General features: G+C 46.0%; 2 protein-coding genes across 2 annotated transcripts in view; one reads left to right on the top strand and one right to left on the bottom strand.

Moving 5' to 3' along the window:
- Nucleotides 1-7953, top strand: part of LOC126634681 (uncharacterized) — a 31700-nt gene extending 23747 nt beyond the window's left edge. The window contains exons 7-9 of the mRNA XM_050305232.1: nucleotides 1194-1312; nucleotides 5115-5234; nucleotides 5727-7953. Coding sequence (XP_050161189.1) covers nucleotides 1194-1312; nucleotides 5115-5211 — 216 coding nt within the window. The 3' untranslated portion in view covers nucleotides 5212-5234; nucleotides 5727-7953. The remainder of the gene's footprint in view (nucleotides 1-1193; nucleotides 1313-5114; nucleotides 5235-5726) is intronic.
- Nucleotides 7954-10505: 2552 nt separating this feature from the next.
- On the bottom strand, nucleotides 10506-15675 carry LOC126653275 (zona pellucida sperm-binding protein 4-like). Its single transcript, XM_050340830.1, has 12 exons — nucleotides 15477-15675; nucleotides 15004-15125; nucleotides 14823-14925; nucleotides 14107-14262; nucleotides 13598-13785; nucleotides 13319-13416; nucleotides 12838-12968; nucleotides 12446-12635; nucleotides 12224-12371; nucleotides 11212-11290; nucleotides 10784-10900; nucleotides 10506-10648 (listed from the first exon to the last, which is right to left on the bottom strand). Exons 1-12 carry the CDS (start codon nucleotides 15673-15675, stop codon nucleotides 10506-10508), a joined length of 1674 nt encoding a protein of 557 aa, XP_050196787.1.
- Between the last annotated feature and the right edge of the window lie 2065 nt (nucleotides 15676-17740).

The following is a 17740-nucleotide window of genomic DNA, read 5'->3' as shown; positions in this document are numbered from 1 at the left end:
CACATTAATCCTAGCAGTAAACACAAAGGTTTGCTATTTCCACGAGTAAACAGTCTCGCTTACAGACAATTAACTCAATAGCACAGAATCCTGTGTTGCAGTTCTCAGCTGAGCCTGTGACCTCATCTGAAGTTTTGAACCGAAAACTTTGCAGAGTCCCAGGAAGTTACTGCAATAGGCACTGCTGGGGCTGGTACGTGTGGCTGGGCAGCTGCCAGGTTATGCTCTCAAGGTGGCCACAACTCCTGTAGTAATGGCTCTGCTGGTGGTACAGTGGGCAGGAACCTCGGGACAGGGCAGAACAATGCTCTGACTGTGATAATGGTTTGAGAACTTTACTGAAATGGGAATCGTTTCTACCCATTATGCTAGTTCTGGGGCATGGTCATTTTTGTTCTGTTCCCTAGGTTTTCCAGCCATGGCTTTAGGAAATTTAAAACAATATAGAAAAAAAATTAACATTTTTGACGCTTAGCTCCTTTTAGTTCACAAGTCCAGATGACCTCAGCCTGGAGAGAATAAACATTAGGGATGGCCTCCTGAGACTCCCTGACCTTCTGATAATCTCTATTAGCATTTCAAATGTAAGGGCCCAATAGCTGTGTCTTGCAGAAGTGACAGGGAAACAAAGGCTTGATCTCTTCTAATTCATGGTCCACAAAAGTTGTCACCTTGAAAAGGGCTGATAACAGTGCACCTGGCCTAATAGAAAGGATAAGAGAGTCAAACTGCTTTTTTGGGTCCTGTTGTAAAGGCCCCCGGGCGCATGTGAGTAGGTAGGAAACCAAACCAATCTTTTCCTTTAGTACAGTGTAACAATAGGGTAAAACTGCCCTTAGGCAGCTACTCAGCACTCACCAGTGAGGTGCCCTCACTCTCTGAACCCTTAAGTCAGATAGAATAGCAGCGTCCTAGACAGGAAAATGTTACCAAACAAAATACAAAAAAAGGATGGTGTTAGTCACAATTCTTCCATCCTGTCTCCCTGTGCCCTATAAAGGTACAGGCTGGCCACTAGGTATCATTGCATAGTGTTAAAAATTCTTTTGTGGAACCTGACCCCTATCTGTCTGAAAGACATTACCCTCTTCTCACCACCCTGGACTCCCCCAAAGTATCATATGTTGGCCAGATGAAGTCTGCCAGCAACTTGCCACTGGTCCTTCAAGTTGTGGTTTCTTTTTGCTCCCTAGGGAGAGAGCCATGCTTGGGGCAGAATGAGAGATCTTATGAGAAAGACACGGTTGAGAAATCAGAACAAGCTGGGACTGACCTCTGCTGCTTTGAAGAGGTCCTGCCCACAGTTGTACAGGTGAGGCAATGCTATGGGAGATTTTCACTTAGTGTTGGCAGGAGGTGGTAGAAGATTCACCTCTGGTTGTTGATGCCTGGAGAAGACCATTCCTTACCTTCCCTCCATTGCATATGCTGGTCCTGGACAGCAGTGCCATTTGCTTCCATAGTGCCCAGATGCTCTAATATCCCAACTGGATGTTACCTGTGTGAGAATAACGGAAACATTAGGGTCCCTAAAAGACAGTGCTTACCCCCAGTAGGACAAGGGGATGATGACAATTACCCAGAGCCACTCTATAGTCTAATTATTTGTCTTTCTGCTCCCTCCCAAGCATTACAGTCAAGGTTAATGCTCTCCTTTGTCCACTTTCCCACCTTTCATCCAGTGGAACAGTAACGAATATTGCACATGGTGTGTGATGGGATGGGACAGTCAGGATCAGCTAGATGGTTTCCTGTCAGAGGAAGGGAGATGAAGTTTACTGTGTATGTGGTCATGAGTGGGACTTGCTTGTTGCTGTAGATGAATATTTGGGTCAAGCATGAGGTCTTAATAGAAATAAGAGTTCCATGCTGGTCCCTTAGACAAGTTTGTCTACCAGGCTAGTTACAGGCTGGCCTCTGAGCTATACTGTGTGGTGCATGTCTATCTGACAGCGCTGCCAGCTACCCCTTGTACAGATATTCCCGGTGTGCTTGCCAAGTTCTCCCAGCTAGTCTGATGAGTTTGGAGTGTTTGTGTATATAATCAGGTAACAGGAAGAGCCTGGGTATCTTACTCACCAAAGCAGGAGCATTACATGGAGCTGTGCACCTCCCTGTATGTTTTTTCAGCTGAGGACTCAGTAACCTTGAGCAGAACAGCTCAAATGTGCTTAAGCCCTCCTCAGGTTTTAGAGGGGGTGACGGTGGGGAAACAGCAGTTGTTTAAGCACTCAGGAATGTCCTATTGTTCCCCTTAAGACAGCCTGTACCTACCTTACAAAATACATAAGGGAACTGGGAATCTTGTAATTACAGCTAGAAAAAAACCTCTGTAGTTCATGGAGTCACTTTTCCAGCTGGGAAAAGCTTAGTTGGGGCCCAAGCACACGTAACAGGCAAACTTCCTCCTATTGTTTGAGAAACTGAAAGAAACACAAAGCAGAAAGAGATCAAACAGTTCCATCTAAAATAGATGGTGAACCATCTGGGGAAAAAATACAAACTCCTGTGAACCTTTCCTCTAAACCTCAATAGAACTAGGACTTTATTTGGGTTTCAGAAAAGTTCTGTCTCTTTAATCTCCTGCTTGGTTCTTTCTCTGCAGCACAGAGGACAGTGCCAGTCTTTTCTGCATGAGAATTGAAAGCTAGATCCTCGAGTGCCTAAACTGATCTACTTCCAAAAAAAGGGCCAGCCCAATAGCTCCTAATAGCAATTCTAACTCCCTAGAAATTAGTCTCCTAGACTGGACAACTATGGCTGTCATGGAAATGCTATACAATGAGATGTCAAATGGACAATTTTTTACCTGGTTGTAACCAGGCAGCCCCAGATATCTTGTACACTTATTTTTCCAGGCTGCTTTCTGTAGCTGATGAATGGCCTTTTCTTTTACTAACTTTCTTCTCGTCTATATCTACATAGACCCCTTGCCTCTACTCATGCCCCTTTATCTGCCTCCATTTCCTTATTCCCTAGCCCTGTCTGTATTTGATTTTGCTCTTTTTACCCCAAACCCAGCAATAACAATGTACTGACATTGCCCTGGAAAATTTGGGCACCTTGCTCATGTGGCATTTGGATATGCAGTTGCCTTCAGGCTCCTGTGAAATAAAAAGTTAAGTTTAATGGATCAGTGAACAGACCAGATCAATGACAGGCCAGCAAATGCTGCTGGACAGAAAGATAGACCTTTTGTAAAGCAAGAAAGTCTCACTCATCTGCAGCTCTTGGCAAAGCAACCCTTGAAGGCCTGATACTTTCAGCCATTAAAGCCACTGTCTTTGTTACAATTTATGAAACATGTTTGTCCTGGCTCCCAGTCCTGTTTGTACATGCAGGCATATGGAGCTGGCTGGCTTTTGCTTACCCGGCTTCCTTGGGCTCCAGGTCTCGAACTGGAACAGGCTGGATCCCGGTGCCCTATATTAACATACAGCTCCAAAGGAAGCAGAGCTTGTTGCTTTTGACACCCAGTCCCACTTGAGTCATTTGGGCAATTAGAGAAAGTCTCTTTGTTTTTGTTTTTGTAACTAGGTCAAAGCAAATCCCCTTTTACGCTCCCACTCTGTGTATGATGAATGATCTCCTCCAGGGCGGTTGTTTTGTTTTTCTTTTCTGTCTCTCTCCTTTTTTTTTTTTTTTTAAAAACATCCACAAAAGAATTCTCATAGTAGAGAGGGAACTTGGTTCTTCTAGCCTGCCAAGGTAAACATACTGGCACAAGACTCTGATTTGTCAGACATTGTTCTAAACGGGCTCAGGTTTTCATTTCATTTTCTTTTTCCTGCTAGTACTTTTACTCCTACAAAGCAACATCTATTTTGTGCAAAGGGGCAGAACAGGCTGATGACTGACTTGAGCATGGTGTTATGAACTTAGGCAGCACATGGACCCAGCTTTCCAGGACAGGATCTAATGTGAGCAGCTTTGAGTGATCCCCTCTTGACATTCCTGTGCAGACATATCCAGCTGGCTATCTGTGGGAGCTGTAGCTTTAATGCAGCTGCATGGGCATGAGCTAACCTCAAATACAGTATTTTTCATGGCAAAGATAATAGTTTCAGTTTAAAGCCATCAAAAGCTTGCTGCTGTATGACACCTACTTTGTGGTTAGGGTGAAGTAATTAAGGAAAGACAGTACAGCTCTAATATTACAAAACCCCATCTTCAATACTGTATAGCAAAGGTTGAAAAGGTCCCTAGAACCTCAGACCCAAATCTAAACACTGCTCTTTACTTGGGAAATTACTACTAAGGGAGATTCCTGTGCTCAGAGTTGAGAAACAGACAAAGAATTAAAAAACAACATCAATGCAGAGGTTTGACCATCCCATTGCAAAAGAACTAAGAGCTGAACAAAAAAAAAAAAAAACATACAACATTTAGGTAAAAAACAAAGCAGTAGCTGGCAAGAAAAAGAGTGTACTGCATCAGTCAGGACTCAGAGTTGAAAATTTTTCAAATTAAATATTTGAAGTAAATAGCCATGTATTTTCTGCAAATAACTTTCAAATATTGCTTTTTAAAAAAACTAAACTAGATCTTTTCTTTCTTAAACAGAAGCTATTTTAAAGAAATGTTTAGAAGGTGTTTTAAAAGGTTTGTCTCTCATAAGTCCTGGAGACCTGAGCTAAGTCATTTCAACCAAACAGGATGTATTACACTTATTTCAATCATGTGTAATAAATAATGAACAAAAAAATAGGCTGAAGACAGTCCACAGCAGCTAGCTTAGTGTTGGTCTTCAAAACACTAAATTTCCTGTTTAGTACTTCAAGCCAGAATTTTTAACTTCCCTGTGACATTCAACTATGAGTCTATGCCCTGGCTGCCAGCTAGGTAGAAAATACCAGTTGCTCTCAACAATATGATGTTTGTGTCCACCCATTACAGTGTGACTCCATGCCAAGCGCTGCATTTTGTGGCTCTCTTTTTCCATGCTGCCACAAATATTTGGACAGCATCTGTTTTGGAATTTCAGACTAGAGAAAGGGAAGCTGTTTTGGTATAGCTTGGATGTTGGGTACATATGCACAGCATATTAATGTTAAAAACACAGCCATGCATTCCGACCCCTGTCAAATTCAAATTGTATTTTTCCATTTGTTAAGGCCAGATATTATGTCTTCGGAGCTGAAGAAAACTGAGAGGAACTCCATGATCATTCTGGGACAAAATACAAAGAATGAAAACATGTGGCCTTTCTGATAACCCAAGTCAAATGGAACAAGGTAAAATAAGTAAACCAGCATGTGTTTCTTTGTGGGTTGGGGGTTTTTTTTGCCCCTTCTCAGAACAGAAATGAGGTAGTCCTGTTCCTTCATCCATACATACTTCAGCATGCAAAGACAGCAACAGGTCTGATTTTTGAAGTTCAGATTATATGGGCTTACACCCCATATATATTCATTTAATAGTCTTCCAGTTTTTGGTTTGTTGTATTTTTTTTTCATTTTAACCCACAATTTAAAGGCAACTATAGTCATACGGGCTACATCATGCAGCCTTTTTACAAAAAAAATACAGGAGCAAATTCATTTATCTGCAGTCAGTCAAAAAGATTCCCAAATAATAAGCCAACCAAATGTCTTGAGAAAGAGACAATCTGTCCATAATAAAAATTAAATGAGAACCAGCCTCGGTTCATCTCCCACCTTCGCAACTCAGGTTAAATGCAGAGAATCTCTCTCTAATCTCACATTCATTGTGTGTGTCTGTTTCAGAAAGGCAATGTGAGAACACCAAAGGACACAAACCCAAGAACCCCGGGGTTACTTTGTGCAATCTGCATTCTACAGTTGTCAATAGAGCAACTCTGATTTGAGCATGGAAAGGGAAAGAGGGAAGGGGGAGGTTGAGAAAGGTCTGTAAGCAGATGCATCCTCAGCTATTTATGGCTTCTCTCCTGAACATTAAGTGTACTTACAAAAGTCATGGATGAGAAATTGCTATTTGCATCGTGGCAACATAACCAACAGAGACTTTTAAGAATCAGAATTTCTTCCTTCAGTCTGGAACAAAATTACCTGAAACACTGAAACTTTTAAACTGACTGTCACTGCTTTCTGGAGACCTTCTCCAGCCCAAATAAATGTAAGCTTTATGGGACACAGCATCATCTAAAGGAGTGCCAGGGACTCCTTGCCCAGTGCAGAAGTGGCTGTTGAAAGGACAGCCTCCTCCCACCGGGGGCCTCAATTGCAGTCTCTGTTTGTTCCCAGCACAGCTCCTCCCTTCAGAGCAGCATATGTCCAGCTGTGCCATTTCACTGGAATCCAGCAAGAAAACCAAGTTTGTAAAGCTGAAGTCATTCCTGAATCCATAACTAGCTTCCCATCCTGTGAGCCTACTCCTTCTGCAGAGGTCCCCAGACTCCAGTACTACCCCACACAGAAGTCAGCATCGTGCGTGCTCATTGCAGAGACCAGTGGGAGAGGTACTGCAGGAATCAGCCTTTCCAGAGACTGGAGGGTGCACGCAGGGCAATGTGCCTCTGCTTCACTGGGCAGCCCAGCTCTTGTGCTATCAGTCTTTTAATGTTTCTGTCTTTTTGGTGTTTGTTTCTTTTTTTTGTGTGGGGGGTTTTTTTATTATTATTTGGGGGGGGGAGGAGTAAGGTTGGACACCAGGCTTGAATTCCTACTTTTAAGCTACATTTAAGTCCTCTGTCTATGCAGGTGGGGGCCTGAGGCTGTAGGTGGAGCAGTCATGCTGCTGGGTGGCTCAGCCAGCAGTCTCTGATGGGAAAAGGTGAGAGGGAGAGCAGAGCTGCAAGGCAGTTCTTCAAATACACCCTTATCAACTGCTGCTCTTTTGGGATACATTAAGAACGGTGTAACACCCTGAGTGTAGTTGGTGGCTGCCTTATTGCCACGTGTGCACTGATTCCAGGCTCAAGGAACAGACAGGGCACGCTTCGGAAAGTCCCATGGTTGCAGTGGTCCCTGCACACCAGCTCTCATTGGTACTAGCAAAATAACTAATGCACATGGAGTAAAGATAAGTAAACTAACCTTGCCGCTTGATAAAGCATCATTCTACCCCCTAATTACAATAGAATTACAAGTAAAGCAATTGGTGTTTAAAAACTCTACCCAACCCAAAGTAGCCTGGGAACCAAGATTTAAGAAGCTTTAACAGACTTAGTCTTTCAGTAGGAGATGCTTCTCCACTGCTCACCCAGATCAGCTGGAGCCCTTGGAGTCCTCCAAACCAGAGCAGGATCTTCTCTGGAATTTAGGGCAGCTCAGCCATGCTCTCCCAGGGCAGCTGTGGTTTGCAGGTGTGAGTGAAGGCAGTAGCCCACACCTGCTTCTCCAAGTACTCAGAAGGGTTACTACTGTTGTTAGGTAGCACCTCAAAAAAAAACCACGAAAAAACCAAACAAAATAACCAAACCCCAATTAAAAAGAAACAGGTCTGTGCTGACTAAGAGTTAGCAGCCTGAAGTAGGTGCTGTGTTTAATGTTTCAGTTAGAGCTGCTGCTGCTGCAGGACTTGGTTATTCACTGTGTATCTTGCTAGCTTCATGCAAAGCTAGTCAGATTTATTACTTGATTATTCTGTGAATAATCTATATATCTCCATAAATACAGGGAACAAAAATCCTGCATTTACACCCTCCATTATCTCTCCAGCTTTACAGAGACTGTAAGGAATGTGAATCAGTGCAAACTGAATTTAATGTGCTTTAAGATGTAGCATCATGAACTGGCATTTCCTAGCACCACCTCCATTCATCGTATAAGTTTGGTGGTTTGGATTTTTTTTAACTCATATGAGCTAGCACTCTTTTTTATTATAGCATTATACAAAATTCATGTATTTTCAGAATTAAATGTATTTATAATGTGTAACATACTGTATAGTTCTCTACTTCAGGATGCATTGTAATACAAGCATAAGAAATTTAATAAAAGCATGACTATTATGATAATTGTCTTCAGATTTTATTAATGAGCACCTGGCTTGTAGTATAGCAACTGCCACACCTTTAGGGTTTCAGGTGAGCATAGCTGGTCAGGAAAAGAATTGTTACCTCCAAGCTTCTAAAGAATTTGAACTCTGGCAAAGAAACCAGTTTGCTCTTTTGAAGCAGATGCTGTGCTTAAAGATCTACAGGGCAAAGAGAGCCTTTGGAAAATTCAGATAGAGCAAAGTGGAGGTGTTAACTTTGAGCAGCCCTGTATTAGGTGCTGTTGCTGGGCTTTGCTTCCAAAGCCACAGAGCGGGCAGCCACAGGCAGCCCGCAAGAAGAACCAACGAAGGCACTGGGGCAAAGTGTGCTGATGCTCAGCACCAGGGTTTTCTTTCTGTAAATCTGGGTTCAGTGGCAGCACTGCACAACAGCCTCAACTAACAGATGGCCTCAGGGCTGCTTTTCCTCAGCTCCTTCATTCCCAGCCAGCAGCACCCTCCTGGACAGAGCAGCTTTCCTTCACCTGCAGGAGTCTCAGCCACTGTCTATAGCCCATCACAACATCTTGAGTTCAATAGTACAACCAGGTGGCGCAGAGTGGAGCTGAAGAGGGTGCTGACATGAGAAGTCACATGCAGGGACCTCAAAAGTCAGTGAGACCCAACTAAAGGCCTAGAAAAAAAATAAGCCAGAAACACATCTGTGAAGGGAGAAGGAAAATACACTTTCACAGAAGGAAAGATTGCACAGCAGGAGTCACGAGAGCCACTAACACCACAGGGGACTTGGAGAACAAGCAAAGAAGATGGGGCCAATGCACCACAGGAGGAAACCTCCACAGAGCCTTTCACCCTGTGCCAGGGTTTCACAGAAACAGCTTGCATCTCTCTACCGCTCCTGCCCTGTCCTCCTGACCAAGTAGCAAGCCTTAAACACAGAAGACTCCCAGAAAATTAAGTGCACTTCTCTGTTTACACACTTGGCACTGCATGTACCCTACACTAAGCAGCAGGTCCATTACAGTAAGACCCAGCTGTGCACCAGAAGGGACAGTCCCTGCAGGGAAATCTGTCCAATTCCCAGAGGCCACTGACACAGAGCTTCCTGCCACTGCAGGATGGCTTAGCAACACCATGGAGGGGCAGCAGAGACTTGGCTCTCCTAGCCCCTTCAGCGTCCACACAGCATCCAAGCTCTCCAAGCAAGTATTTCTGTCTCCCTTACTGAGGGAGAAGCAGCCAGGGAGGCTTTAAAGTCTCCCCTTGACCACTTAATTAAGACCAGTGCCAAAGCACCCTGCCTGGTGGGCTGAAAAGGTGTGCTTTATAGTACTCCTCTAATTGCCCAGTTCATTAACACTACAAACAGCTGCTAAAGACTTGTCATAAGGCACATTATGAGTTTTCACTCGGCTTTCTCAGACAGAGCTCCACCTGTACCAAGATCATTTAATTTGTAGAGGCACTCCCTAAAGAAGGAGGCTGCTTGACCTATCTTCAGCTGAAGATTGTTTCCAGCCTATGAGCTCCTTCACCCTCCCACCGTACAACTCGGAACAGTCTTTTCTTCTGATTCGATTAAAAGCAGGCAAGACTAAGTCACTGATTATCTGGAAAGTACCAGGGGAGAGTAGTTCTGCTGGAAAAATAAGAACACGATTCCTGAAGTTTCTTGGAGTAGGAAAGGAATTCAAAAGCAGATTCCAGCACCTTAACACCCTCTAATCACCCAGCCTGGAATGGAACCTAATTCAAAAGAACAATATCTGCTACCTCAAGCAAGCTACTGATCAGTTCTTTGCTTCCATGTCTAAGAGCTACTCTTCCCTTTTAAAGGCTCCAAAGCAGTTCAATTGAGACTCTTCTCCTGCCCACAGTGATGTCAAAGAAGCTTTAACCCAAGAGCTTTGAAGACTCCTAACTGCCTGCTCTCACCTGAAGGTTTGAGTTCAAACCACCTAGGTAGGCCCTTTGGGTATTTTCTCCCAGTTAGAATGATATTTCCTTGTTCTCATTCCCCAGAAAAATTCCACGTGCCACCTTCTGTTTCTAGGGCAAGAGATGTAAGTTCACACATTCAGAATCGCTAGAAAGGTCCATTTGTGCAGTGCTTTGGCATCCTTGCTTTCTAGTCCTGGCACATAAGGACAACCCTGACTTACCTAGTGACTCAGGCAAGCAGGCAGTCTCCAGCTCTTCTGCACAGTCACAGTGTCTGCTCTGCATGCCCAAAGGAGCAGTAGGTGCAGGATCCACTTTTAGTTAGTTTTGCTGCACTTCTACTCAGTGTTGGAAGGCAGCAGAGGACAGTAATTTTGAAGGCTACCTCAATCACTGAGGCAAATGCAGACACCACCCACCAGCATCACTCCTGCCTCAGAGTCTGCAGACCAGGCCATGACAACAGCTCTCTCTTGTAACCAGCAGACAGTGAACACCAAACCCAGAGCAGAAGAATTCCAGAAAGGGAGCATTTGGAAAGCTTTCACAGCCACAGACAAAAATTTTTGCCTTGCCAATAAAGTCTTACAGCCATGGTCTCTAGGAGAAGCAGTACCACAGATCAAGTGGTTTTACAGGCCACTTTATTGCAATCCATTGATTTCACACGTTGCTGACACCTTCCTTTGCCACAGCACAACAGCTACAAGGACCATGCACAGAACTGCCCCACTTCCCACAGCAGCAAAGGCCAGAGCCCAGGGGGCTGCAGCGTGCACAGCTGCTCCTGTGGGGGAGAGACAACCCAATTAATGCTCCCAGTGAGGCACAGAGATGCTTCCTCTGGGGTTCTGTCTTTCTGCAGAAAAGCCTTAGACCAGCCCTCTTCCCCAGACTGGCTATGCTGGGCTGCCACACTTACCAAGGCCATCCTTTGCTGTGTCCCATCTAAACTCATCCGGGAGGAAAATCACAGGGCCTTTGCTGGAGACATGGGAGGCACCCTCCTGAAAGTGATGCTCAGTGCTCCTTTTACCCCCTACAGAGCAATGGGAAGGCTGTAGTTGAGATGGATGGCCCTCAAGGTCAGCTTCTCAACACACACAAAGCTCTGAAGGCCAAAGTTTCCATGTGAGTCCACACAGAATTAGGAGCCCACAAAGACCTCTGCCCTTCTGGCATAAGAGCAAGGGCCTTTAGTCAGTGGAAAGGAGCAGGAAATGCCTTGGCAAGCTGTCCATGGCTCAAGGCAATTAGTCCATGGTCTCTGTGTGTCCCCTACCCCTGCACCTTGGAAGCAAGACCCTTGTTGCCCCTTTGGATAGTGAAGCAGAAGGGCAGGACGCTTACTGGCTCTAGCAGGACAAGGGGAGGTGCAGGACTCCTGTACAGACCGGTGGCACACTGAAGCACTGCAGTGAAGGTACACCTAGAAAGAATGGAACACAGCCTGGAATCACTCAGGCAGCAGAGAGGAGAAAGAGCCTTGGTACTGTGCAAGCACTATTCCGCAAACAGCGAGAACAATCGGAATGCTTTCAACACAGTTTTAGACACAAATCCAAAAACACAGCAACATGTGGACTGCTATGAGAAGAGTTAATTCCATACCAGCCAGATCATGCACACCTGGTGACAGAAAGAAGGCAGGCAGGTGGTTTTCGCTTGTTTCAAATCCAGGCTGTAGCCTTGGAGCCCTCTGCTGTCTGCTGCAAGGCACCTTCAGTATCTTTACCATACACCTTCAAACTCGGTGAAATCCGGCATTACAGCACTTCTCCCACCCACCTGGGATACAGCTGCCCAAGCACCACTACACTGCGACCAATGCTGGATACAGCTGTGACCTCTTTTGAGTATTAAGTGGTTCCAGGAGTGCTGAGCAAGCAGCACAAGGCAGGGTAAACTTCATATGACTTAACTGTGCAGAAACTCACAATATTCAGAGCCCAGATGCTTCACAGATACACAAAGCTATTTCAAGTCATTTTGACTAAGAAATTTGGTTTAGAGACTAATGATCAGCATAGCTAGAGCACACAACCTAAACTAATTCAGCAGAACAGTTTAGGCAACAAAATAGCCCTTGCTTAAGGGCTACCTCCTCATAGGCTCATATTCTGTCCCACCCCTCCAGTGACGAATCTTACCTCTACCACATTCATCTCAGGGAATTAAGTTTGCATCAACCTATCCCCTTTTGTTTCAGGAGGGGATTTTCCTAGTCTTTGCTCCTGCCACCACCTTGCCCCCTTGTCTCCCTCACAAGAAGGCCAAGCCCTTCATAGTTATCAAATGGTTCTTATTGCTCACATTTTACTTGTCCTCAATAGGAAACTAGGCAGCCAGGACAGGATCTTACCAGCCCAGAGAGCTTCTCTTGGGAAGCAGAGTCCACAAAGGTGAACGTGTAGAGGGTGAAACGCTGGTAGTGAGAGGGGAACTGTAGTCCTGAGGCAAAACTCAGAGGCACCAGTTGTGTCTGATAGTTGTCCCCTGCATAAGGGCACCTGAGGAGGAGAGGCAAGCAGTCAAAAAAGAGCAAGTTATTCCCCTGACCCAAAGTTGTTGACAAGGAACTTACCCATCCACCAAAACAGGCCACTGCAGCTGTTGCTGGGGATTGGTACTTGGCGTGGCCCAGCAGTGGTGCAGAACTAAAATCAGGTCTGGGTCTGTTCTCTGAAGGACCTTGACTTCTGCATAAACAGGGTCTCTCAGAGTCTTCACAACAGGATAGTCACTGTCACTGTAGTAGGAAGTATAGCTTCCATCTGGAGCAGAAGAAACCAAAGAGCCATTTTAGAGCAGGAAGAAACAGCAAGAGGCATCCCAAGAATATCCTTTATAGCCATATCTGTAAGTTCCCACCATGGCTGGGAAGTAGTGCTGGATTAACCAGTCTGTACTCCCTTATTACTCAGAGACCAGAGCCTGCACCAAGAGGCTTGAGTAAGTCCTGCAGACCTCTCCTACCTGAGGCAACACGCAGCTCCAAGGACAGAGGACCTGGCTGGGACACAGCAGGGAGTGGTGGCAATGTGAAGACCTGAACACTCAAGGGAATGGAGCTCCCACTGATGGAATAACTACATCGCACATGTAACCTGGTAGGACAGGAAAGCTCCAAATCAGGCAGATAAGAAAAGTCACTCTGATATGTCCTTTTCCCAATACGGCAACACAGTACCTACTTTAATTAGCTACGCTCCTAGTATTCCTAATCTTCCTCACAACACTTCCTTTTAGGAAATTCTTGACATTCTCTTTGGACTTTGGATTTGAGAATCTCCAGAGGGTCACTGATCAGCACCAGCTTTATTCCCACTAACTAGAGACATACCAGTCCTTAGTTCCTCCAGTGTGCTGTTGTGAATGCAGAGCTTGTGACAAGCAGGAATTTCTGCAGTAACACTGAGCACAATGGCACGCAGCAACACCAGCCCCGGGGTAATACCTGAAAGTGCTATCCCTAGTGACAGAGCCGAGGCTTGCAGTCTTCACATCCCTGGATGCCACCAACTCATTCTCATATATGGCCTGGTCTCCAGTCACCTGCAATGACAGACAGGCACCATCACTGTGGTAAAGTCAGGCTGGATCACTACGAGGCTGGAGAAGAGTACTTAGCCTCTGGAAGTCTCTAGGGTGTCCATTAAGTGGCCAAAGCCACATCAGGTTGTTCCAGGTCTGCAAGCTTCTGCTGTTGCAGCCTAGAGACAGCTGCAGCTCTTACCTGAAAAGTGGTGCCACAGGCAGAGAGTGGGAACCGGTACACAACAAATGCATTGTTTTTCACAGTAGGAACACAGCCAGTACTGTGTCCACTGGCCAGTTGCACCGAGTCCAGGACAATGGGTGGCAGGGTCACATCCCGAGAAACAGCAATGGAAAACTGGCCATCTGCTGTGCAATGAGCTGTCACTGGAGGAAAAGATATAATCAGTCTTAAGCTCAGGGAGAAGGAGGATGGAAAAGAGACTCAAACATTACAGCAAAGATGAGGCCAGAAAGTTTTATGAGTTCTCCTGCCTTTAAGCCCTGAAACAATTGCTAAGCAGAGCAAGACAAGTGCAACCAGCTCTAACAGCAACATCGATTCTGGCCATAAACCCAGGACCGCTGCAATACACCTGAAAAGGCTGGACACCTCAACAGAACGTGGTATTCCTGACAGGCAAAAAGAGTGAGCAATCCTGTTTTGAGGCAACTCAATAGGAGGGAGGGACAGCTGCTCAGGCTTACCTGTGTTTCCAAAGTAGCAAGGATTTATCCTGTCTCTAGGGTCATAGCAGCAGCCTTGCGCTTCACAGTTTCCCTGGCTGACAGGCAAGGAGGCACACGGCAGCCGGTCCTGGCTGGGAACAGCCGAACAGAAACCACTGCTTGGAGCATCTAGGGCTAGAAAAAATCAGCAGGAGTTGGCACCTAAAGCACAAAAGCAGGGGGACAAAAGACACAAAGGACTCTGGTGGAAGGTGTCCTGCTGACTCTGCATACAAATGAAGGGAAATTAGAGTCAGGTGAGGGTTAAACACATGGCCTGGAAGTAGCATGGAAGCCTCCTCAGAAGGGACATGCATTTCCCTGCAAAAGAGTGTCCCCCAGAAGCCACGTATAGGAGACTGGACTTGTATGAGAGCTGTCAAGATAAATGTTTTGGGTCAACTCTTGGTAGTTACAAAAATCATTGTACCTAGTCTCTGGCTCAGTCTCTGAACTTGCAGGGACCCAAGCAGCCAGAACATGGTTAGGAGACACAATGAACATGTTCACCTGCTGATCTTGCAAAGACATGCAAGTTCCCAGCAAGTTGGTGGTTCCTATGTCCAAACCCTTTTCCAGGCAGTTTTCTGCATAGCAATAAATCCCCTTTCCTAGCCCCTAGACTGACTAGGAACAGCCAACGAAAAGGAATAGCACTCATCCCCACAAGATACAAGCAGCTGTCACAATCTTACCAGGAAGGTCCACAGGGCACCTGAGCAGTGTCTCTTCATGAAGAACCTTTCGCCCAGCAGCATCTGTTCCTTCAAGTCCAAGCAGCAGAAGGTAATGGCCATCCTAGGGGAAAACCACACCAGTCAGGGCAGCCAGAGCAGCAGTAGCCACAGTCCCAGCAGAATCCATAAGGCCACTCACCCATTCAAAGATATAACAGCCACTATAAGAAACCTGTACTTTCCTGGAGCCATCTGGAGTCCCAGATACCAACAGCCCACAGTCAGAGTCATTCTGCAGAGCATGTGCCTTCCCCTCAGTATCTACAGAAAGAGAAGACAGCAGCAGTGGCTTTAACATCCCACATTACACATAGGGTCCACTGCAACCCTACCTTTCTGTAGGAAACAGGGTCCTAGCCAGCATTAGGGTCTGGAAAAGCAGGGGGCATGTGAGAGAATCCAGCAGCCAAGACCATCTAGATCCAGGCCCACTACTTCACCAAAACCCTTGACTGATGGGTGACATAAACATCCCCCTAGTTATACAAAATGCATTGAAAGCTGTTCAGCAGCACTTCCCATCAAAACCCCTTCCTTCCTCCTCATCCAGGCATTCCTCTGCAGTGTGCAAAGATTGGGCTACAAATGCCTCTGGACACCGCCTTCACCTACCCCAAGTAGTCAGCAACAATGAAGCATTCCCTTCCCAGCCCAGAGGTAAGGTGAGCTGTAAGCTTTCTTGGCCACAAGTCAACAGGGTAGGATCAGAAAAAACATTACCACTAGCACCCACAAACAAAGACAGGGAACCAAGAAACACCCAGAAAAGCATAGCACCCAATACAGCCCCAGACTGTCCTACAACACTCATCCTGCTCTCTTGCCAAGGACCATGAGGTAGCTCTCCTTAGCCTAGCCCTTTTAAATTGTGGAGCCAGCTGGGATCAGAAATCCCTGAAGTGTCCAGGTGGGCCCAGCCCAGCAGTTTTAGCACCTTCCATTGCCCTCACCTGAACCCAGCAGTCTGCTTGCATCCTTTGAAGAAAACCACAGGGCAAAAGCTGAGCTAATGTGAAGAGGTGGATCTGTATTCATACTGTACAGCCCCAGCAGGGTCTTCAGATCCTTTCTGTCACTCTGAGTCCTTCCAATGGCCGAGACATGCAGGACATCTGGCTGCTTTTCCCCAGGTGCCCTATTGCTGCTCTAATTACTCATTACAAGGCAAGAGTGCCAGAAACTGAGTGACAACGCTCCTTTGCTCTTTTATTCTTTTAAAGCTGACACTGCTTCAAATGCCAGACATAGGGTGCTGACATGAAAGCACAAAAATAGCCCTTCACATGAAATCTGTGGGAAACTATGGAGCTCAGGAGGCTTTGCACACTTAAAAGGTGGTGATTCCCTATAAACACTCTTGGCTATGGACTTACAGCCCTGTTTGCAGTGTGGTTGTGCAGGGATAAGCTGCAGGACTGGTCTAGGCGTGGCTGACAGGTGGCAGGACTGTGTGCTCTGTTGGAACCCCACTCCCAAAAACTTACAGGGGTTCCCTCAGATGGGCTTAAAACACACCTAAGGGGAGTCTCTGTGATCCCAGAGAAAACTGTGCCTTTCCAGCAACCATTGCCTGTCTATAACTGCAGTGTGTCTCATGTAGATCCTTCTCCCTAGCCACGCACCAGGCAGTCACACTGAGTGAACGCCTCATTGTCCATCTTTCCATACAGATGTGTCTGCATTCCTGCAGTGGAGGTGTGAATGTTTTTACACTGTTGCAGAGGTGATGCACACATTTGTGTCTGTGCATGCCTTTTTGTGGGAGTGCTGGCATAGCCTGAGCCACCCATGTTCTTTTGTACTCTGCATATTTCTTTGGCAGTAGATCAACACACACACATCCCAGCATGGTGTGTGCATTAGATGTGTGGGATTTCTAATCTTGTCCCTTGATAATGCACTTCCACTGGTAGCCATTCATGCTTGTGCCCTCATCAGACCCTCCAGCTCCTGGATGTCTGCACAGCACTGTGCAGCAGTCCCAGCACACTTGTCCCTCCAGCCAGTCCTCCCCACAGGCATTGTGGATCGTAGCTGAGTCTGAGGGAGCCATTTCCTCTGCTCTTCCACCTCAGCCCACAGCCCGTCTTTGCTCTGCAGGTGTACGGGCTGCCATGATCCCAGCTGGGTGAAGAATGTCACTGTGCCTACCCTGCACATGGCTAATTTCATGCACCAGTCAGGATGGCTGTTCCACAAAGTACAAGACCTTTTGAGCTGCTCTGCACAGCAGGAACCCAAGCAAATGGATCTCGACGGGCTGTGGTTTGAGCAGCACACATGAACCAAGTGGGCACTGGGCAGCCACGATGGAGAGGCAGCCAGGGAAAACATCTGGACTTTGGCAGGGAGGGAGGCTTTATCTCTGTAGAAGCTGAGTCTTGTGCTTGCTCAGATCTCACCACCACTGCTTGACTCCCGAATGCTTCATTTGACTGCATTACCTGCTGATAATTGGGTAAAACATAACAAACAAAGTAGTTTGGAGCTACAGAGAGGTAGCTTTAATTACACTATAACCCATCAATATTCTGTTTATGCTGACAGCAAAAAAGGCTGCATGGAGTTGACAAATAATTCTATGTGAAACAACACTGGGAGAGCTGTAGATCCACCAAGCAATATCTGTGTTGCAAACAGTTTCAGCTAACTGCCCTTTCCTAATACCCACACACACTGGACAGGGATGAGAGGCACTTGAAATGAGCCTGAAATTCATGGAAATGAAATGCTTTGTTTGAAAGAAGTTGCTATAGAAAGTGGGAAGCAGCCTGGCTGAGATAAAACGGGCAGGTTTCTCCTTCCTCATAAATCTTTTCCTCACCCATTTGATAGTTCTCCTGCATTACAATGACCCAGCTGTAAGCACCAGTTTA

The sequence above is a fragment of the Myiozetetes cayanensis genome, unplaced genomic scaffold (assembly GCF_022539395.1).
Source record: "Myiozetetes cayanensis isolate MyiCay16 unplaced genomic scaffold, myiCay2020 scf10, whole genome shotgun sequence".
Classification (NCBI taxonomy): Eukaryota; Metazoa; Chordata; class Aves; order Passeriformes; family Tyrannidae; genus Myiozetetes; species Myiozetetes cayanensis.
The sequence above is the reverse complement of the archived record's forward strand: the minus strand, read 5'-3'. Positions and strand labels throughout refer to the sequence as shown.